This window comes from Accipiter gentilis, unplaced genomic scaffold (assembly GCF_929443795.1).
Source record: "Accipiter gentilis unplaced genomic scaffold, bAccGen1.1, whole genome shotgun sequence".
In the NCBI taxonomy this organism is placed as follows: Eukaryota; Metazoa; Chordata; class Aves; order Accipitriformes; family Accipitridae; genus Astur; species Astur gentilis.
This window is the reverse complement of record NW_026060824.1, coordinates 569,524-591,962: the sequence shown is the minus strand read 5'-3', so window position 1 is coordinate 591,962 and position 22,439 is coordinate 569,524. Positions and strand designations below refer to the sequence as shown.

General features: G+C 54.8%; 2 protein-coding genes across 2 annotated transcripts in view; one reads left to right on the top strand and one right to left on the bottom strand.

Annotated features, from left to right (window-relative positions):
* LOC126036843 (electroneutral sodium bicarbonate exchanger 1-like) overlaps positions 1-22,439 on the bottom strand; it is a 720,476-nt gene that overhangs the window by 250,513 nt on the left and 447,524 nt on the right. The window lies entirely within an intron of this gene.
* LOC126036852 (electroneutral sodium bicarbonate exchanger 1-like) lies at positions 1,459-13,604 on the top strand (the record flags this gene model as incomplete). Its single annotated transcript, XM_049797064.1, has 21 exons — positions 1,459-1,591; positions 2,057-2,192; positions 2,409-2,569; positions 3,500-3,685; positions 3,794-3,882; positions 4,004-4,161; positions 4,540-4,627; positions 5,133-5,279; positions 5,452-5,543; positions 5,877-6,051; positions 6,188-6,321; positions 6,859-7,104; positions 7,209-7,314; positions 8,231-8,392; positions 9,117-9,230; positions 9,569-9,730; positions 10,343-10,594; positions 11,407-11,475; positions 12,018-12,191; positions 12,291-12,434; positions 13,548-13,604. Coding segments are annotated over exons 1-21 (2,970 nt in total), but the record flags the coding sequence as incomplete, so codon positions are not given.

Below are 22,439 nucleotides of genomic sequence, written 5' to 3'. Positions count from 1 at the left end.
GGGAAGGGTCTAGGGGTGCGTGGCTTTAAATAGCTGCCTGGATCCGCATCATAGCTTGTGATTTCATAATGGTCCCTATTGTGTCTCTGGAGTTGGTGCACACTGGGTGCCACTTAGCTCCTCCCGTGAGGGCTACTCCATCAGTCCCTGGGGAATCGGGCCCCTGACTGACCTGGAGGTTCAGTTGTCCCCAAAACCCAGTGACTGACGTGAGGATGAACCCAAACGGGCGTTACAAAATGACACTTCTGGAAGAGTTACAGGTAGCGCGGCCGGGGCTCAAAAGTGCAGTTTTGTGGGTTGGGTTTTTTTTTTCCATTTTGGAAATCACTTTTTTAGACAGGAACCTCAAGAACAAAGCGGGAGGTGGGGGTTTTTTTTGTCTGAAACACTCATCCCTCTCCTGCTGTATTAAATACGTCCAGACTCTCGTGTTATACAGTACAGGTGATGTTATGGGCTGTTTTATTTGCGTATGGGAAGAAAAACCTCCTACAAGTCCGTGGTTTTAGGGCTGTGCCTGAAGGAGGAGGAGGCACGCAGAGGCGTGATGGCTCGTGGACTCGCGTGGATGCAGGGGTGGGTGATGTCTGGGAGGACGTAAGGGAGCTCTCCACCCCCAGCCCCAACTTTTCCCTTCTTGTCATTGCTAAACAGAGACATGACGAGGAGGCAGTGATTGACCGGGGAAGAAGGAGCAACGCTGTCAGTATTTGCTATGAGAAGGAGGAGTTGGAAGGTGAGTCTCTGCTGAGATCCTGGTGGAGGAGCCACTAGCCCAGCGCGTTTTCCCATTGCACAAAGTCTCTCCAGTGTGCCTTGTTGGGTGTCAAATCATGTGCAGCGAAACGTGCCGCGCTTCTCAATAAAGCAACACAGTTATTGTCACATTTTTTACTATTATGGCTTTTTAAACGGAGGGAAAAAGCCTCCCGGGAGGCCACGGTGTGAGTTGTAGCCACGGGGCTTGATAATTCACGGCTTTTTTTCTCGCAGAGGTTGCTCCTGGCTTGGAGAGGTCAGGAGAATCATTTCAGGGCTGCAGACACGGGGCTGTGATTTTCTTTTTTTGTTCTGGAGTTCATTGCAATGGGACTGATTTGATCGTCTCTTGTCGCCTCGTGCCATACAGAGCTTTTGAAAATAATTAGCTCGTGTTGCTGCTTAATGAGCAAGTCTGAGTGTTGTCCAGCCGAAGCTGGAATTTGAGAAGAGGTCCGATACTTTCAGGGCACTTTTAGATGACCCGGAGCCAACACTTGTTGTTGCTGTGTTGTTGCAAAGCTCGAGTAAAATAGGCTTGGAAAAAAGGACGTCCAGTGAAAATAACATTAAGGGAAGCTGGCGTTGCTCCTGGGATTGAACCGTGGCTTAGCAAGGCACCGGCCACCTCAACTATTGCCGCAATGCCGAGAGCGCTGCAAAAAACGCTGCTTTTTCGCAGGCCACCGGACCCTGTACGTGGGCGCGCAGATGCCACTGGTTAGGCAGAGCCACCGGCATCACCGACGCCACAGCCAGAAGCATCGGGAAGGGGAACGGGAGAAGGAGTCTGCCCCGACAGAGCAGGGCTACCACTGTAAGTCCCACCGCGGCATTCGCTAAACTGGGGGCAACGTGGGCACTGGGGCCTTCTGCAAGCACGTCCCCGTGGCTAGTTTGAGTGAGTTGCTGTTCTTCCGAGGGAAAGTGGCCTTATTGAGCAACACCCTCTTTTTCCCAAGTTTTACTTTCTTTTTTTTTTTTTCTTTTTTTTTTCTTTTTTTTTTGTTTTTTTAAGTGCAGTTAAATGCATAATGGGTTTAGGCTCGTCTTCCTTAGAGGGATCCTGGCTTTAAAAATGGCAATGTGGGGAAGGAAAGCAGCCCATCCTTATGCAGAGGTGGACCAGATGCTTCTCCTTCTTCACGGCTCTGTGCAAGCCCAGAGAGACGCAGAGGAGAGGGGCCAGCCCAGTGTTTATGGCTGCACTGGTGCTGATGGCCACTTTGCACGTGAGGGTGACAAGCTGTGTTCAGGCGCAGTAACGGGATGGGTCTTTGCCTTCTGCCCCCAGGCTCCCCGTCCCAGCGGGTGCAGTTCATTCTCAGGACCAAGGAGGACGAGCAGCACATCCCTCACCACTTGTTCTCCGAGCTGGATGAGATCTGTGTAAAAGAGGGCCGAGATGCCGAGTGGAAGGAAACGGCAAGGTAAATCCCTGCTGCTTTGGCTGCGGTGGGAGAGGAGTCCCCGCACTGGCAGCGCCCGTGGGCTCTGCTTTCTCCTCTCCAGGACGCGAAGCTTTTGCAGCTGCAGGTGGCGGCACGAGGAGCCTTCTCCTCTTGCCACCCCGTGGCTCTGTCAAAGGGGCTGCAGAGCTGGGGCTGTTTTCGTGCAATGGGGCTGATCGCACCCGATGTCCGCAGGTGGCTGAAGTTTGAGGAGGACGTGGAAGACGGCGGCGAGCGCTGGAGCAAGCCCTATGTTGGCACGCTGTCCTTGCACAGCCTCTCCGAGCTGAGGAGCTGCATCAGCAATGGGTCGGTGCTGCTGGACGTTTGTGCCAACAGCATCGAAGAGATTGCAGGTACCGTGGGCACTGCATCTCTCCGGGAATGGCCGAGCTCAGCTCGCCACGGTGCTCTTCACTCCCAAATCAAACCCTGCCCCAATGGCACGTCCTTTTCCAGAAGTGCCACTGTGTTTTTCTGATGAGCTGTTTTTGGATGTAGACTGGGCGTGCAACAGTCGCACTGTTTTTTTATTCCAATATGGGGTCCTTTTGAAAGCAGTTTGTGGAGTTGGAGAAGCCACTAGAGAATATTCTGCAGCCAAAAAGGAGCGTGTGTCAGGGCTTAGCAGGCTGCTCTTAGAAATACGGAGTCTGCGTAAGAGCTGAACCACCTTAAAGGAACTATTTCTTACAAGCTGTTTCCTCGCATTCTTTGTTTTACTTTTGCCTTAACATCCAGCATTTAAGAGTTTTAAGGCAGAGTTTCTCTGGCGATGACCAAGCAGTGTATTTCTGTGGGGAAGATACTTGAAGTTAATTGCAAAAGCCACTTTGGAGAAGTTATCTTTGACTGGCAGCAGGTCTCCATTCAGCCCTTTCAAGGGCTGGAGAAGTCGGAGCCGTTCTTAGCATGTTTCTCCCTGGGCTCAGCAAATTGCACTCGATCAGCACGGGAAACTGGGAACGTCTGTGCTATAGATTGCTTATAATTTGGGTAAACGTGTAGAGTCAGAAAGGCCAGGTCGGGCAAGAAAATTGCATTATTTAGAATGGGAAATATTTATCTTAGCGGAATGATGAATAAGCACTTGGATGATGTTTCTTAGCAAAAGAAAATTCTCGTTTTCACTGCAAAGGCTGAACATTATTAAAAGGCCTTGCTATGCAAGGCTGAGCGGGCATTAGGGTGCAGCCTGTGTGGCACAGCCTTCCCTGGGGGCTTTGGGGGTCGGGACTTGTTGGGGTTTCTGCTCTGATGGCTTTGTTTCCCTTTGCCATCCTCAGATATGATCCTGGCCCAGCAAGAACAGTCCACGGAGTTTGACGAGCACGTGCGGGCGCAAGTTCGAGAAGTCCTTCTGAGGAAGCACCACCATCAGAACGAGAAGACAACCAACCTTCTCCCCGCTGTCTGCTCGTTTGCTGATGTGAGCAAGAGGCAGTCGGACCTGCACCTCCTCTACAAGCCAGGTGAGGGTTTCTGCAGGGCTGTGGCCCCATTAGACTTGCCCAGGCAAAGGAGAAGCGTCCCAGTTGCTCCTTGTCCATCTTTCTGAGTGTCTTTCTTTTTCCTACCAGCCCAAACAATCACCCCTTGTCCTTCTCCCACCGCTGCGGAAGCTAAAGATGGGGTGACCCGTGAGAGCAGAGCTATGGATTTAAGCAAGGTGAGACACTCGTAGCTTTCTTAACTCCTTTAGGGCCAGATTTGCTCTTGCAGAGTGTGCTGCAGAGCGCTGTGGGCTTTGCTTTTGGGGTAATTGCCTGAAAATCGCTTGTCGTGCCCAGGCGGAGCTGCACTTGATGAAGAAAATTCCCACCGGGGCTGAAGCATCCAACGTGCTCGTAGGAGAGCTGGATTTCCTTCACCAGCCCATCGTGGCATTTGTCCGCCTGAGCCCGGCTGTCCTCCTCTCAGGCATGACGGAAGTTCCCATCCCAACAAGGTGCGAATGAGAAGCGCAAAATTCTTCCGTAAAAAAGATACCCAACCAAACATCAAGTTGCAGGCATCAGTTTGGTGTCCCAAGGGAACAAGGCTAGTGGGAGGGGGAGCAAGCACGTTTCCCCCACCCACGTCTCCTCGCCTTCATTTCTCCATTCCCTGCTGTAGCTTTTAAACCCATCGGCCAATTGTAATGAAAGTTGGCCCCCAAATTACATTTGCCGTCTGTTTTGAAGAATTTCAAATTCATCGCGGCATCGCTGAGCCTACGTGTCCCGTCTTGAGCCACGCTCTGGGCTGGGAGCTGCCAGGGCTTTCCTTGGGTGCTCTTGGAGCAAAGACACCTTCTTCTCTCTCTCATTTTCTTTTTCTTGCCCAGGTTCCTGTTTGTTTTGCTTGGACCAGAAGGAAAAGCCCATCAGTACCATGAGATCGGCAGGTCCATGGCCACTATCATGACGGATGAGGTGCGACAAGATGAGATAGCTCCGGGTCATTTTTGCCTTTCTTCAGCTCTCCCTGTCTCTGAAGTAGTGAGGAAGAGGATTTGCTGTCCCAGCTGCCCGCAGCTCTCCAAATAGCCCAGCCCTCTTTCTCACCCCAAAGCAAACACGCAGATTTGCATCACCCCACATCCTGGAGGCTGAAATCCCGCCCGGGGTGCATCCTGCACCTCATCCTTCTCGCCGGGGTCCCCAGCACGCTGTCCCCAGTGGTGGCATTGCCAGGGCCAGTAAAACTTCTCTTGCTCTTTAAGCAGAAGGGTATGGTGTGCCATGGGGGACGGGGGCCTCGTGGGGGAGATGATTACAAGTGCCGTGATGCGCAGATTTTTCCTTTTGGGGGAATATTTCCTGCCCTTTCCAGCAGGGAATTTTGGTGAAAAAGCCTTGCGTTTAGCCAAGAGCTTATTGCACTGGTTAGGACATCCGAGCTGGGTTGTCCTCTCACCAGGTTGTCTTCTATTGGCAGGTTTTCCGTGACGTTGCCTATAAAGCCAAGAACGGGGCTGACCTCGTGGCTGGCATCGACGAGTTTCTGGATCAGGTCACGGTCTTGCCGCCAGGAGAGTGGGATCCATCAATCCGAATCGAGCCCCCGAAAAACGTCCCTTCGCAGGTGGGTGCCACATCGGCGGGAGGCATGAGGGGGATGGGCAGGATGGCTGGGGATGCTGTTCAGGGGCCCAAATTCACAAGGTCCCACTCTGACACAGTCACAGAGCCAGACCAGAAGCAAAACAAGCCAGTGGTTACAAGTCCATAGCTTTATCTCACTTCCATTTTAACAGGAAAAAAGGAAGATGCCAGGAGCTCTTGATGACAGTGCTTCTCACAGCACGCTGGAGAAACACAGTGGGCCTGAACTGCAGCGGACGGGAAGGTGGGAGCTGTAATAGTTTGGGGTTTTTTTCTGTTTGCCTCTCAAATCTGAGCATGCACCTTCCCTTCTAGCAGGTCTTTGGGGTTAGCTGGTTCAGTGAAGGGGCTCCACATTGCCAGCTTGGTCCCCTGGGCTGGGCAGGGGGGAGATCTGGGCAGCTGGGCTCAGCCCCAACCATCACCGTTGCACGCAGGTTTTCTTGATTTGGGCTGAAGGAGAGTGCTTCTTTTTAGCCACGAAAGTTACTCTATGCTTGTGATTGCCCTTCTGCAGCAAAGCAAAGTCGACGTGTTCCTCCAAGAGAACAGACTCTCTTCTTTTTCCTTCCTGCAGGCTCTTTGGAGGTTTGACCCTGGACGTGAAGCGGAAAGCCCCGTGGTTCTGGAGCGACTTCCGGGATGGTCTGAGCCTGCAGTGCCTGGCGTCCTTCCTCTTCCTCTACTGTGCCTGCATGTCCCCTGTCATCACCTTTGGGGGACTGCTGGGGGAGGCGACCAATGGCCACATAGTGAGCACCTCTCTCTGTTGGGGGGGATGGGGGAGGGTAAAACTCAGGCCAAAGTCCCTGCTGCAGTGAACCGGCTTTGGTTTTTGTTTCTCCCTAACGATTTATTTACTCACGGCCGCCTCTCTTCCCCGGACAGAGTGCCATGGAGTCGCTGCTGGGCGCGTCCATGGCCGGCGTGGTGTATTGCCTCTTTGCCGGCCAACCTCTCACCATCCTCGGCAGCACCGGACCCGTCCTGGTGTTTGAGAAGATCCTCTACAAATTCTGCAAGTAAGGCAGGCTGCCGCAGCTGGGTGCTGCGAGAGCCTTCAGAAGGGGGCAGTGATGGAGAAAAGATGCTTTTCTTTTCTTTTTCTTAGGGGTAGTTGCTAGATTTTAGTGACAGTCCTTTTGTTGCGATGGCTTTGATGGGAGATAAACCACCCTTATTGCCATAAGGTTTATTATTAAGCCCCAGCTTGCTGGCAGCAGGTGACTGGGTGCAAACCCAGCTGGTTTCAGTGTTAGGGCGTCAGGGTGATGTGGGAGAACACCACCTGGCCCAAGAGGGACCTGACCTCAAGCAGCCTCCAAGGTGTTAACACGAGATCCGTGTTAAACAGTGGTAACTAAATAATTGGCCTCTCCTGCTGTGGGTCTACACCCTGCACCACAGCCCCGAGGCTCTCTGTAGTAGTACATGGAAACTGCATTTCCCATCCGCAGCCTTGACACGCTCCAAAATTGCTCCCCGTTTTCCCCAAAGGCAGGCATGGCTCAGGGCCTCTTGCTGGCCTTTCCAGCCTTTGTTTCATTCTGCTTTCCCAGGGAATACACGCTCTCCTATCTGTCTCTGCGGGCGTGCATTGGGCTGTGGACCGCCTTCTTGTGCATAGTGCTGGTGGCCACCGACGCCAGCTGTTTGGTGTGCTACGTCACCCGCTTCACGGAAGAAGCCTTTGCCTCCCTCATCTGCATCATCTTCATCTACGAGGCTCTGGAGAAGCTGAGTCACCTGCGAGACACCTACCCTGTGCACATGCACAGCAAGCTGGACTTCCTCACCAGCTACTAGTGGGTTTTTTTCCCCCTGAGAAAGCTGCTGCCCCTTGGCAGGAGCTCCGGGCTGCACCTCCATCACCTTTCCCTTACCCCTGTCTTGGCTTCTCTCCTCCCAGCTGTAAGTGTGAGGCACCGACCCATCCCAGCAACGAAACGCTGCGTTTCTGGGCGAGCAACAAGATCAACGTGTCTGGCATCGCCTGGGAAAACCTCACGGTGACCGTAAGTGCCCCGAGCCACTGCTTCCTCGTGCCGCGTCCATGGGGTCCAGGGGCATTTGCCTGGTGCAAAAGTCAGAGCCGTTCAGGGAATGATGGGCTTCAAACTGTGCTAGTGCTGCTCGGAAAAGTCCTTGCCTAAATGTAGCGTGTGGTTTTAAGCCGCTTGGTCCTGGGGAGGAGAGTCCACCTTGTCCAGTCTACCCCAACGTTGTGGGTAGCAAGTGTCCCCGTCAAGCCTGTTGCAGGACAGTATTTCTGACTGGGAGGAAGGTTAAGTAGTGGGTGGTTTGATTATTGTAGAAGTTGTAGGACTTAAGTTCATGCTTGAAAGGTAGTAGCTGGCCTCCTTAATGGGTTCCTAGTAACTCCAGGCCTTGCTTTCTCGTTCAGTGCTGTCTGTAGGTACGTGCATAAATTTGCTTGTCTGAGCAGCCTCTCAGGCTGTTGTTGCCGGAAGCAGAGCCCGGGCCTAGGGCAGCAGGCTCTTATGGTGGCCTTCATCCCCTCTTGGCCAGGTTCTGCAAGACCTCCCCTGGGGAGGGACGATCTGTCTCTTCTCCTCCTTTCCTACCATGGTTGTCTTTAGCCCTCCTTCCCTCTTCCCTCTCTCTCTATCCCCAAGAGTTTCCAGTGTTTCCTTCCCCTCTGGTGTCTTCTTTAGCCACGATTGCTCGAATGGCAGGCAGAGGATGTGCCAAGGGTGCGTGGTATGGTGTCCCCTCACATCTCATTTCTCCGCTGTGTAGTTCAATGTGTCACTTGTTCAGCTGCTGCTGCTCATTAAATATAAATCTCTATTGGCAGGAGCAGTTACAGGGTCGTGGATCTTGGACCAAGATCCTCAAAACCCCCTAGCTATGCGAGGTTTCCCTGCCGCACGTGCACTGCCTTTGTGTCCTGACGCTCTGTTTCTCCAGGAATGTCGGTATTTGCGTGGGGAGTTTCAAGGACCTGCCTGTGGACGCGACGGCCCCTACACCCCTGACGTGTTCTTCTGGTGCTGCATCCTCTTCTTCGCCACCTTTGCCCTGTCAAGCTTCTTGAAGAAGTTTAAAACCAGCCGCTACTTTCCAACCAGAGTAAGTAGAAGATGGTGGCCAGTGTCCATCTCCACACTCATTTCCCAAAATGGCTTTCCTGGAGCACTAAGCAGTATTTGCCCTGCCTTGGTCAAGCTGGGAAACGTTGGCCTTGCAGGCCAAGCTCTCCAAGAGCTTGGATGTCCCGCACTCATTTCCATGAGTGCAAAATCATCGTAGCATTTCCCACATGCCTCGTGACCTGCCCCAGATTGAAGATTTTGGGGGGTTGATTTATTTTATTTTTATTTTTTTTTCTCCTCAGGTAGTAGGAAGTCAGGTTTCCCAAAGTTTTGGGGGTTGGGGTTGGGGGATTTTTTCCCTACCTTCTGTGCATTATGTGCTCGAGCGGAAAGTAGATTCGAATGAGGAGCTTCCTTTTGAGGACTAAAGGATGCCTCAGTGCCTTGTTGCCATTGTAGCTGTGAGTGTAGCTGTAGTGTCAGACATGTGTTTTCTTATTTTTAATATTATTATTATTATTTTTAGGTTTTGACTTAAACCAACCCTTGTCCGCCTAATTAAGCTTTTTTTATTGTCTGACCCCAGATCTCACAGGGACAAACACAGCAGCAGTATCTAAGCAAGGGATCAGGCTGCATGTGCTCAGAGGGGTGGTGGGATTTGGTTAAGCAGCCTTAATGTTGTGGATGTCTGCAACTCTTGCATCTCGCGTTACGGCCCTGTTTGCCATGCCCCTCTCACCTCTGGTTTCTCGCCCCAGGTACGGTCCACAGTGAGCGACTTTGCTGTTTTCCTCACCATCGTCATCATGGTGCTCCTTGACTTTGTGGTTGGGATCCCATCGCCGAAGCTCCAGGTCCCCCATGCGTTCAAGGTAACGGGATGTTTTGGCACGTGGGGGTGCCACAAGGTGATGCCGGGGCAGGGCAGGGCTGAGTCTGGAGGAGATGCTGGTGGTGTGACCATCTCCTCTTCCACCTCCAAGTGCCTTGCTTCCTCCTGGAAACGAGAAGATGGCCCCAAAACTAGATACCTACAGGGGAAGTATCTAGAGGTGCTTGCAAAGAGGAGACTGGCACTGCTGAAGCCCCCGGGAGAGGGGGACATGAAGCCAGGGCTGGGAGGTGCTCTGACACAGGGAGGGAGGGGAAAATGAAAGCCAGTGGAGTGCCTGGGCTGGGAGACGATGCTGATGCGTGGGCTTTGTTGCAGCCTACCAGAGACGACCGTGGGTGGTTCATCAACCCCATAGGACCCAACCCTTGGTGGACGGTGTTGGCTGCGCTCATCCCAGCTCTGCTCTGCACCATCTTGATATTTATGGACCAGCAGATCAGTGCCGTTATTGTGAACAGGAAGGAGCACAAGCTGAAGGTAAGGGCCTGTGAGGGATGACCCCAGCCCCTTCTGGGCTGCAGGTCTGGGGAGAAGCTCTTATTCCCGATGCTTTCTGAAGGCATTGGTTTGGGACAAGGTCAGGCTGCGTGGCAGGATGCTCTCCTGGATTAACGATGATGCAGGGAGCAAGTGACAGGGCAGTTCAGATGAGCAACCTTTTGGAGGAGCAAATTAATCTTGGAGCAATAGAGAAGTGCGTTTTTGTTTTAAAATGGCAGCAGCAGCAGGTGTGGGGAATGAATTGTTTTGATGCGCTGCCAGGGATAACTCAGAGTCACACCTTCCATCCAAGTGGTACAGTTTTCTTTGTGAGTAGAAAAAATGGTTTGGTGGTTTTGGGTTGTGGGTTGTTGTATTTTGGAGAAGTATTTATCGCACAAGCTCTGCATATCCATTGTTTCTGAACTCCTGCCAGATTTTCATGCCACGTGCTTGTGCAAAGCCTGCATACACCCTTCCTTGTTTCCATTTCTTGTTTTGAATTCTGAAGAAGTTGACTTGTGCTCGAGCAGGGTTTGAGTCTGACTTGCGACGTTATCCTTGCTCTTGTGCTATGGGATGCTCTGTTTCTTGTTTTCCTGCCTGCAGAAAGGATGCGGGTACCACCTGGACCTTTTTGTGGTGGCCGTGATGCTCGGGGTGTGCTCTGTGATGGGGCTGCCCTGGTTTGTGGCTGCGACCGTCCTGTCCATCACCCACGTGAATAGCCTCAAAGTAGAGTCTGACTGCTCAGCTCCAGGAGAACAACCCAAGTTTCTGGGGATACGAGAGCAGAGAGTCACTGGCTTGCTGATCTTTGTGCTCATGGGCTGCTCCGTCTTCTTCACTTCTGTGTTAAAGGTGAGAGGAAAATGCAAACCACCCAACAACCGCGAGCTTGTTGGAGGTTACAGCAAAACAGTCCCCTCTCTGCAGGCCTGAGTAGTTAGTTGTGGAGCGGAGGAGGAGGAGGTGATCCCAACCCTTGGGGCTTGACCCACGGTGGGAACCAGCCTCGGTTAGGCTTTGCAGCCCTTCAGGCCCCCGTTTGGTGTGCTCGAGGCGAGCAAGCAACGCAACTGCTTGAATTTTTGGGTGTCTTTCAGGCCCGCCCATGTTTATGGGTTACAGTTGAGCATATTCAGACCAGCACATCTGCTGTCTTTCAAACAGGCAGCCCTTTACTGGCTGCAATTTGCTCCCCAAATGCCCGGGAGCAGCCGTTCCCAGGAGCTAAACACACTGAGGTCATCCCCGTGGGCTTCCTTGAACGTTCCTCCCACAAAGTAATCTTGTCTCTAGGCTAAAAGGAGGCCTGTGGCCTTTGCCTGTTGCCCCAAGAATAGGCAGAAGTGTTTCTTCTACCGCCAGAGAATGCGGCATAGGGTAGCACGGGTGAAATCGCCTGTTTTCCTCCAACCTTTCTGGAAAATAGGATTATTCTGAGGAGAGGTAACTCCCAAGTTCAGCCTAAAGCAGAGCCTTAGCTCACTCGTGCGCACAAAATGGCAAAAAAATGGTTAAAATCTGACCCATCTCTAAGCCTGAATGGAAGCTGGAAAGCTTCAAGCAATTTTAGGCAGTGCCTGTGGAAGAGGGTGGTAATACTGAAAATGCAATACAGAAAAAGAAACGATTGCATTCTTACTTTTTTTTTTCTTCCCCCCCCCCAGTTTATACCAATGCCTGTGCTTTATGGCGTCTTTCTCTACATGGGTGTGTCGTCACTCAGAGGAATTCAGGTACGGACTCTTTTACAGCGTGCAGCGTGTCGGCTCCCTGGTATTTTGTCTCGGTAGCAGCAGGGAAAAAAGCAGTGGCATGGGAAGAACTTCTCGCAGAGCAAGCAATGAAACTCTTTTGTGTAAGAAAAAGATTGGTGGAGGTACAGGAGGTATATGGGGCTGGGAGGACCAGGCAAGTTCAGCGCTCTCTGTTGCAGGGTTTAGGGCAGGTCAGTGTTTGGTTACGTGAAAGCGGGGGAATTCGGTGCAAAGGGAAGGCAGTTTCTACCACTGGTGGAAATCCTCGCTGGGGGATTCAGTGGGCCGAGAATTGCTAATAATGGAATGGCATGGAATAGTTGCCGTTTGGTGGGCAGCTCTCAGGGCCAAGCCGGTTTATAGATGGAGCGAAGGGAAAATGGGTGCTGCTCCCAGGAGGAATGCGGTGGGATCCAGGATTTCTGACGGCAAGCGAGATGCTGCAAAGTGCCTCCACGTCTCGAGAGGGCCAGAAACTTGCCGCAGTCCCAAGGTGGCAACCTTTCCCTTTTATTTCGCAGTTCTTTGATCGCTTGAAGCTGTTTTGGATGCCGGCGAAACACCAGCCGGATTTCATCTACCTGCGGCACGTGCCCTTGCGAAAGGTGCATTTCTTCACGGCGATCCAGCTGACCTGCCTCGTCCTGCTCTGGACCATCAAGGTGTCCCGTGCCGCCATCATCTTTCCCATGATGGTAAGAGCTGCCACCGCTCAGCAGCGGGGTGTTTGCAGCGTTGGAGTGAGAGGTGGCATCGTCTCTGAGCTCACCGCATCTTCCCTCTTATTCATGAAGGTTTTGGCTCTCGTCTTTGTCCGGAAAGCGATGGATTTCTGCTTCTCAAAGCGAGAGCTCAGCTTTCTGGATGACCTTATGCCAGAAAGGAAGAAGAAGTTGGACGATGCCAGAAATGAAGCCGGAGAAGAAGAAGAGGTAAGGCTTGCTGTGTCCTCGGGGCTGGACATCTCCGTGTGGCTGTGAGATTGCCTGTTTCTCTTACAGCTTGTCTGGAAATGTTGGGGGAAGATCAGCACTCAATCGAAATAGATCCCAATAGCCTGTAACTTTTGTAACCTTTGTTTCCTCAAGTAGCAGTGAGCTGAACGCTTGAATACAGGTGTAATTTTTAAAACGAGTCGTTTTTCACAAAGGTCATTATCATTATGATGATTATTATTAGATGATGATGATGATGCTGCTGTTGCTGCTGCTGCTGGCAAGATTTGCTCATAATCGTGTTTTGAACACACAGTCCCCCTGCCCCGAAATCTTTGGAGTGAACGGTTTCTTCCCTGCTGCACTAATACCTATAGCTGCCAAGGGGCAGAAGCGGAGGGCAGACTGCTAAGTTTGTGCTGGGCATTCAGCTTATCTCCACTTTGATCAAAGACAGAGAACGTGATTTGTCCCTTTTTTACATCAGGAGTCCAGGAGGGTGATGGAAGCTGCTGCTGCTGCAAGTTCAGTTCAGCTGAACGTGGGGAAGACCAGTGATGTGGATATCCCAAAGCAAAGCAGTGACAGGTAAAGCTCCACCAAGCGCCAGGACCCCCGGCAAGATTAGCTTGAAGGTGTTTGGCAGAGTTTTCTCCACTTGCCTCTTTGTGGGGCATCCCACAGAAACCAGCAGGCAGCTTGGTGGGAAAACCAAATTTGGGGGCAGGGCTGCAGGAAGTGATTGCAGGGCTCTGACCGCAAGCAGAGTGGCTGCAGCACTCGCGTTTGACCCTCAAACCTTGCCTCATCAGTGCCTTTACGGTAGCTGGAGATCCTCATACTTAACACATGAGGAGTTGCAGGCGTGATCTGTACGAGCAGTGGCTTAGGAACCTGGACCGGGGCTAAGCCCCAGCAAGAGCCTTTGCACAGAGCTGTTGCTCTGCAGCTCCCGGGCTTGCCTCCCAAAACTCCTCATCCAGCAAAATCCCCCACACTTATGCGGAGCTTTGATTCTCGGGGCTCCGCTGTTCCTCTTGCTGATGCTAATGCTCTTGGTGGCATCAGTTCCCATAATCACGGATTGCTGTGTAAAATATTTATTGCAGGACTGATCCTTCTGAGATTGTTATCCTGGATGAAATGTCACAAATGACCGTATGGAAGGCTCTCACTTTGAAGACAGAAACCCTTTGAATCCAGGGAGGAAAAAGGTAAAGGATTGCACGTGAACGTGACCGTGCTACTCTGCAAGCGACGGCGCACGCCTACGCTTTTCCCACGCTTTGGCCGGCAAGGCTGAGCAAACGGCCTGTCCCTGGGAACAGGCATTGTGGACCGTGGCATGTAAACCAGCTCCTCTCTGCTGGGGTGGTCCCCCAAACAGGGCTGAATCAGCAGCAGGTGGCAGGTCTTCCACTGATGATGCTCTCCCTCTTTTTCTCTCCCCTTCGCCTTTCCCCACTCCCGCTTTTCACGTTTAGGAATCTTGACTTTGAAGGAGAGGAGTGAGAGCGTGACTCGGGGATGTGCCAACGCAGACAGAGGGAGAAAGCGCTTTGTTTCAGTTGGAGGATTCCCATTAAAGCCATGCAGATGTTTTCAGTTATCCTTGGTGTGCTTCAGGCATTCAGTATCTCTAGACCAGCAAGCTGAGGTGAAGGTCACAGTCAAGGGGAGTTTGGTGGTGTTAAGTCTGTGTGCGTACGTGCGTGTGGGGGTGTGGGTTTGTAGTGGTAGAGGGACTGCTACTGCTTTATCATTCAGTGCTCTTCTTTTAATACCCAATTCCTCCTCTTTTTTTTTCTCTTTTTTTCAAATGTAAACTGGGAATGTCCAAAATAATTTTTTCTTATATTTGATGCATTCTCCACTTTCTTTCTTGATCACGACCGGGTTTTTGGTCTGTTTTGGGGTCCTGGCTTTAATTCACTCTTATGTCTCTTACTGGTACGAGAGGGATGCCCTCTGTGGCAGGGCAGCATAGAGAGCGTCCGAGCAGTTGGCCTAAGGTGAAAGAAAAGCATTTGCTCCCTGCGCTCCAGTTTTACCTCTCTTGGTTGGTTTGGTTTTGGGTTTGTTTTTTTTGCTTTGGCTCTGCCATCAGCCTGGGAGCTGCAAAATGCAGAACTGCCACCTTCTTGTCCCCTGGGTGTAAACTGCATCTAAGGGAGCACTTCAGGTATTTGATTTTGAATACACCGTATGGTCACAGGAGTGGCCAGATGAGACCTGGGGCTCTGTGTCCCTGGGCTGCTCCCTCTGTTGTTTCTCCGCTTTCCTTCTGTATTGGATCTGGCTGAGTTGGAGTTCCTTTACCCCACAGCAGCCCTCGTAGTGCTGTGCTCTGTACTGGTAGCTAGAAAGCTGTTGATAACACAGCAGTGTTTTGGCCATGGCTGAGCGGTGCTGGCACAGCATCAAGGCTGTCTCTCTAACATTCTCCCCTCCCCAGTAGGCTGGGGGTGGGCAAGATCTTGGGAGGCGACGTAGCCAGGAAGAAGAGGCATCTAGGTAGCAAGTAAATCTTAGGTCCCTTCAGATGCTGGGGACCCTGCATTCATGCAGCATTGGGCAGACCCCAGATGGACTTTCCCTTGGCACACTGTACAGATCCTGCCTGTGGAGAAGTTCCTCCTTTTGGTCATTCACGGTGTTATACAACTTTTCTTAGAAGAAAACATCTCTATGCGTAAAGGATGTTCGCGCGCGGACTTCTTGCTGCACTTTAGGTAACGGCAGGGCCGCGCAGGTGGCGTAATCGCTGGTACCAAGCAGGAGCTGCCTGGAGGCTCCTCTGTTACAGTCAACCAGATCGGCGAGTGGTGAGCAGTTGCACTGCGCATCATTTGTACATTCCGATCCTTTTATTATTGCTGTTGTCATTTTATTAGTGTTATAATTATCATTAGTAGCTTCTCCTTTTCTGTTCTATTAAACCATTCTTACCTCAACCCACGAGTTTTACTTCTTTTTCTGGATTTTCTCCCCCATCCCACTGGATGGGGGAGGGAGGGGGGGGGGCAGTGAGTGAGCGGCTGGGTGGTGCTTAGTTGCTGGCTGGGGTTAAACCATGATGGAGACAGTCACAGCAGCACAGAATGGATGCTGAAAGGGACCTCTAGAGGTCATCCAGCCCAACTCGGCTGCTCGAGCAGGGCCAGCTGCAGCAGGCTGTGAGTCTGCTTCTCGAAGGTTCTATTGGCTGAGTTGCTCCCAGGCTGCGGAGTTCGCATGGGGAATGAGCAATGAAGAGGGATGAAGTTTCCAGGCACTTTCTGGCCGGTGCAGTGTTTTTTATTTTTATTTTCCTTCTGATTTTTTCTCCCCCCTTGCTGGTCTTGCAGCTGCCCAAGGTGCAGCCAGACAAGTGGAGGAGGGTCCCTGCCTGGCCTGCAGCTCCCTCCCTCGCCATTCTTGGGGTGATTTGGGGTTATTTTGCTGTGTCAGTGAGGCAAAGCTGGGCTCTCCGGGGCTGAGTGCGCTGGGACCCGAGGAAGGCCGTGATGGTCTTGAGGCTTTGAAGGGCTGTGCACCGAGCCCTGTCCCCGCTGGAGGGGACCCTGGTGGTGTTCGAGACGAAGGCCTTGCAGGCCTTGCTGTTGTGTGTGCCTGTGTCCCCCCTGGCCCCCGAGGTCTGTCGTTGTTGCAGGGGCTCTGTGCTGCTTTCTGCATGGGGCCGTGTCCGTGAGTCCTGCAGGGACCTGTCTGTCCTGGCTTCCCCACCAAAGGGCCGCTCCCCTTGGGGAAGGGGAGAGGGGAGTCGTCTGCGTCCTGCCCCACCGTTGCCTGCCCCGCTGGTGGTGACTGGGCCCTGGGGGTGTCTCCGTTCCCCTTGGGGCTTGCTGGCTCGGATTTGGGGCTCAGTGGGGCTTTTGCACCTCTTGGGTGCTGTTTCTTGGTGCCCCCTGTGCTCCCTCCCCCTCCCACGTGGGCACCGAGCGGTTCTGGAGAAACAGCTTTTAATTGAAAAGATAAGAGAAAAGGTCCCATCCAAGCTGGTCTGACCCCTCCCTAGCCCCCCCCGCCCACCCCCCCTGCCATATGCCCCACCCCTCCTCTCCCACCCCCCACTCCCCCATCTCCATCTCACCCCTGTCTGGTCCCCCTCCCACCCCCCACTCCCCCCATCTCCATCTCACCCCCGTCTGATCCCCCCTCACACCCCCATGTCGTCTGCCAGAGCCCTGCGCTTGCTGGGTGCCGTTGGCAAGGAGCTCTGCGCCTGCCTCTTCCTCTTCTTGTCTGCCGTGGCAGGTGGGAATGGTGGCAGGTCCATCCTGGCATCCTCCCAAAGCTCCCGGGGCTCAATCCCGATGACGTTGAATATTTCTAGGCTCAGCATGATGTCGCTGAGCTCAGGGATGCAGTAGTCGGGGGTGAGCATCTCCTCAGGCAGTGAGAGCGAGCTGAAGTCGCAGTTGGGGGTGGCTGCGCTGGTGCCACCAGCGTCCTCGGGCACGGAGCTCCTGCTGGAAGCATCCTGGCTGACCCCCACTCCATCCAGGGAGCAATCAAAGAGTACTAGGGCCTCATGGAGAGGCACTTTCTCAGACGCTGCAAGTTCACCTACAGGCTCCCCAAGGGCTTGATTGTGGGGGTCAGCGCAGGGGCTGGGGGGGACGTCGCTGCCTGGGGGTGCCCCCACAGGGGTGGCCATTCCGCAGGTGTTGATCTTGGCCAGTGGCCCCTCGATGTCCTCGTAGCCGGGGATGCGTGTTGGCGTCGCTGGGGGGGCTGGGGCCATCCGTCTCCCCTCTCTGCTGGTGCCAGCAGAGTCCCCAGGCATGGGGCCACTGCTGGGACCATCCTGGCTGACCTCCACTCCATCCAGGGAGCAACCGAAGAGCCTTAGGGCCTCTTCCAGGAGCATCTCCTCGGACACTGCAAGGTTGCCTGCAGTGTCCCCAAGGGCTTGGTTGTGGGCAGCAGCGCAGGGGCTGGGGGGGACATTGCTGCCCAGGGGTGCCCCCACAGGGGTGGCCGTGCTGGGGATGTTGATCTGTGCCAGCTGCCCCTCGCTGTGCTGGTAGCCAGGGATGGACACTGGCAGCTCCAGAGGGCCTGGGGCCACCCCACACCTCTGATTTTCATAGGGTGCAAGGTATTGTGGTTGGCCCTGGGGGGTCCCTGGGGCTGCCCAGGCCAGGGGGGCCCCGCAGCCCCCGGGACCCCACAGGGCAGCACCTGGCAGAGAAGCGGCGCCTTGGCCGAGCGTGGCGGTGGCTGGTGGAGGCAGGTCGGTGGTTGTCCACTGGATGCGGAAGACCCGGGGGTCGAAGAGGCAGCCACATGGAGCCCTCTGCAGACCTGTGTGGGTGAGGGGGGAGCCGTGCTGGGCCGGGGGAACTGTCCAGGGGCACCTGCCGAGCCGGCCCCGATGGCCGACATCCCCCAGCTCTGGGCCAGGGGCGTGGGGAGCTTGTGGCCGGGGCGATCCCCAAGGGGTGAGCCGCTGTGCCGGTGGGACGGGGTTGCAAATCGGGGAGGAGACTCGCATCTAGGAGGTGAAAGGGGAGAGGTGGCCCCAAATATTTGGGGAATTCTCTGCAGATGGGTTTTACTGGGCACGCGCCGCCCGGGCGAGGGCAAGGATGCTCACCGGGGCTTGCTGAACCCCCATGCGAAAAGTGCCGGGGGAACGGGTGTGATGGGGATGGCGAAGGTGCCAGAGCAGACTGGGGTGCCATACCTGCTGGCGGTGCCTGGGGTGCCCGGGGTGCAGGGAAGGGCTGCTCCCGTGCGGGCAGGCGGCACAGGTTGGCCGAGCCTGAGAGAATGAGACAGGAGCGATGGCCAGCGGTCACCTCTGCTCTTGCCCCCCAAGAGCGTCCCTGGGCTGCAGGGGTTGGCGTTGGTCCCTACCTCGAGGGTAGAAGGTTTTGGGGAGCAAAAATGGCTGGAAAAGCTGGGGTGCCGGGGGGCCCCAGGGCCCAGGCAGTGGGAGCTGCATTGGTGGCCGCGCCATGGTCCCTTCTGGCTGTTGGCTGCCAAGGACTCTTTGGCGTCTCCCTGGAAGGAATGCGGGGGCTCCCTGTGTTCCGCCCCACCCCCAAGAGCCTCCCCAGCTCCTCCTGGGGAGGGAAAGGGTTAAGGGAGGCTGGGGTGCCTCCGGGGAGGCACAGATCAACATCCCCAGCACGGTCACCCCTGTGGGGGCACCCCCGGGCAGCGATGTCCACCCCAGCCCCTGCGCTGCCGCCAACAACGAAGCCCTTGGGGACACTGCAGGCGACCTTGCAGTGTCCGAGGAGATGCTCCTGGAAGAGGCCCTAAGGCTCTTCGGTTGCTCCCTGGATAGAGTGGGGGTCAGCCAGGATGCTCCCAGCAGAGGCTCCGTGCCCGGGGATGCTGCTGGCACCAGCACAGACACCCCCGACCGCGACTTCAGCTTGCTCTCGCTGCCTGAGGAGATGCTCACCCCCGACTACTGCATCCCCGAGCTCAGCGACGCCATGCTGAGCCTCAAAATAGTCAACGGCGGCGGGATGGAGCCCCAGGAGCCGTGGCAGCATGCAGGGATAGACCTGCCACCATCCCCACCTGCCACGGCCGGCAAGCGGAGGAAGAGGCAGGCGCAGAGCTCCTTGCCAATGGCACCCAGCAAGCGCAGGGCTCTGGCAGCCAATGTGAGGGTGTGTGTGTGTGGGGGGGATTAGACAGGGGTGAGAGGGATGGAGATGGAGGGAGTGGGGGGGGGGGGTGAGAGAGGAGGGGTGGGGTATATGGCAGGGGGGGGTAGGCGGGGGGGGGCTAGGGAGGGGTTAGACCAGCTTGGATGGGACCTTTTCTCTTGTCTTTTCCATTAAAAGCTCCTTCTCCAGAACTGCTCGGTGCCTGTGTGGGACGGGGAGGGAGAGCAGGGGGCACCAAGAAACAGCCCCCAAGAGGTGCAAAATCCCCGCTGAGCCTCAGATCTGAGCCAGCAAGCCCCGAGGGGAACCCAGCCACCCCCAGGGCCCAGTCACCACCAGCGGGGCAGGCAACGGTGGGGCGGGACGCGGACGACTCCCCTCTCCCCTTCCCCAGGGGGAGCAGCCCTTTGGTGGGGAGGCCAGGACAGACAGGTCCCTGCAGGACTCACGGACACGGCCCCACGCAGAAAGCAGCACAGAGCCCCTGCGACGACGACAGACCTTGGGGGCCGGGGGGGACACGGGCACACACGACAACAAGGGCTGCAAGGCCTTCGTCTTGAACACCACCAGCGTCCCCTCCAGCGGGGACAGGGCTCGGTGCACAGCCCTTCAAAGCCTCAAGACCATCACGGCCTTCCTCGGGTCCCAGCGCACTCAGCCCCGGAGAGCCCAGCTTTGCCTCACTGACACAGCAAAATAACCCCAAATCACCCCAAGAATGGCGAGGGAGGGAGCTGCAGGCCAGGCAGGGACCCTCCTCCACTGGTCTGGCTGCACCTTGGGCAGCTGCAAGACCAGCAAGGGGGAAGAAAAAATCAGAAGGAAAAAAAAATCACTGCACCAGCCAGAAAGTGCCTGGAAACTTCATCCCTCTTCATTGCTCATTCCCCATGCGAACTCCGCAGCCTGGGAGCAACTCAGCCAATAGAACCTTCGAGAAGCAGACTCACAGCCTGCTGCAGCTGGCCCTGCTCGAGCAGCCGAGGTGGGCTGGATGATCTCTAGAGGTCCCTTTCAGCATCCATTCTGTGCTGCTGTGACTCTGTCTCTGTCGTGGTTTAACCCCAGCCAGCAACTAAGCACCACCCAGCCGCTCACTTACTCCCCCCCCACCCAGTGGGATGGGGGAGAAAATCCAGAAAAAGAAGTAAAACTCGTGGGTTGAGATAAGAATGGTTTAATAGAACAGAAAAGGAGAAACTACTAATGATAATTATAACACTAATAAAATGACAACAGCAATAATAAAAGGAGTGGAATGTACAATTGATGCGCAGTGCAATTGCTCACTACCCGCCAATCGACACCCAGCTAGTCCCCGAGCAGCGATTCCCCCCCACACTCCCCAGTTCCTATACTAGATGGGATGTCGCATGGTATGGAATACCCTGTTGGCCGGTTTGGGTCAGGTGCCCTGGCTGTGTTCTGTGGCAACTCCAGCTTTCTCGCTGGCTGGGCATGAGAAGCTGAAAAATCCTTGACTTTAGTCTAAACACTCCTCGGCAACAACTGCAAACATCAGTGTTATCAAGGTTCTTTGCATACTGAACTCAAAACATAGCACTGTACCAGCTACTAGGAAGACAGTTAACTCTATCCAAGCTGAAACGAGGACACTTTTAACCACTTAACATTCCATGAGAAATACTGCAAGAGCTCAAGAAGAAAGAGCAGAAAGACAGGAGACAGGTGAAAGCCTAGAGCGCCAGCTAGACGGAATGAAAGACCCTCTTCCTTCTCTGAAGCTTCAGCAAGGCTTCCTTCACCTGCTTGTTCCTCCGACTGTCAATGACGGGGTTCAAACTGGGGCTGACGAGACTGTAGAAAAGGGAAAGAACTTTCTCCCTCCCAGAGGAGTTACCGCTCCCGGGCCCCGCGTACACGAAGATGGCGTTTCCATAAAAGACACCCACCACGGTCGGGTGGGAGCCACACGTGGAGGTGGTTTCGTGCCATCCTGGCACAGAGCGGATGCGCAGATCGGTGGCCAGGCTGTCCAGGGAGCAAATCGGGATTAGGGCTAAAGGGAAGAGGAAGAAGCACACACAAACAGCAAAGATCAGGACTTTATTGGCAGGAGCGGCAGGGCAGGCCAGCTTTGAGACAGCAAGAATTTCACAGGAGAAGTGGACAACCTCGCAGGGGCCACAGAAAGGCAGGTGTAAAGCCAGAGAGGCTTGCAGTGTACCAAATACGAACGCCAAAGCCCACAAAACCGTGGCAAGGGTGAGGCGCAGCCTCCAGATCACGGTGAGGGCATAGCGCGGGGGACGGCAGATTGCCACGTAGCGAACATGAGACATGACGGCCAGCAGCACGCACGCTGTAAGTGCAAAGATTAAATAAAGATGGCTCTGTGCCCCACACCCAGCAAAGGAGGGGGTTCTGCCTTGTCCACGGAGGCTCCTTAGCATACGGGGGACATTGCTGGAGGCGTAGCAGATGTCCGCGATGGAGAGGTGGCAGAGGAAGAAGTACATGGGGAGGCAGTAGTCCAGGCAGATAAGCAGAAAGACAAGTGCGTTTCCCATCAGAGTGGCAGAGCAGAGGGCAGAGAAAAGGCCAAAGAGGCAGCGCTGCAGGGCTGGGGTGCTGCAGAACCCCAGGAGGACGAATTCTGTGACCGTCGTTTCATTCTGCACGCTGTGCTGGAGGTGAGGCAGCACAAACTGCGACCACGGAGATCTGGAAGCGAAGGAGCAAGGAAAAGGAAAGAAAAAGGAGAGTTTTCCTAAGAATGTTGCGCAGGAGGAACCGCTGCACCGGCTCACCAGCGCCTGGTTCTGCTTCCCCAGCATGAATGACACGTCTGTCCAGGGCACCTCCCCCAGCACCCAAAACAGACTGCACCCCTGCACAGCGCAGCCCACCCTGCCTGCACCCCCCCATCACTCCAAACCACGCTACACCCGCACAGGGTGCACAAACCTGAACGGCACCACCCAGCTGATCACTGCGCCCACCCCACGGCTGGACCTCCCAGACAAGTGGCCCCCAGCCCCTCACTGACCATCCCTGACCCGTCACTGACCCCATCATTGACCCCAGCACTGAGCCCATCATTGACCCCATCCCTGGACCCATCCCTGGACTCATCATTGACCCCATCCCTGACTCCATCCCTGAGCCTATCATTGACCCCAGCACTGAGCCCATCATCATTGACCCCAGCACTGACTCCATCCCTGGACCCATCCCTGACCCCATCCCTGACCCCCTCATCGACCCCATCCCTGACCCATCACCAGACCCCTCTCCCCCTCCCCTTTCCCCCTTCCTTCCTTCCTTCCTTCCTTCTTCCCCCGCTCCCCCGTTCCCGTCCCCTTCCCGCCCGTACCCACCTGCCGGCCCCGCCGCCGCTGCCCTCCGC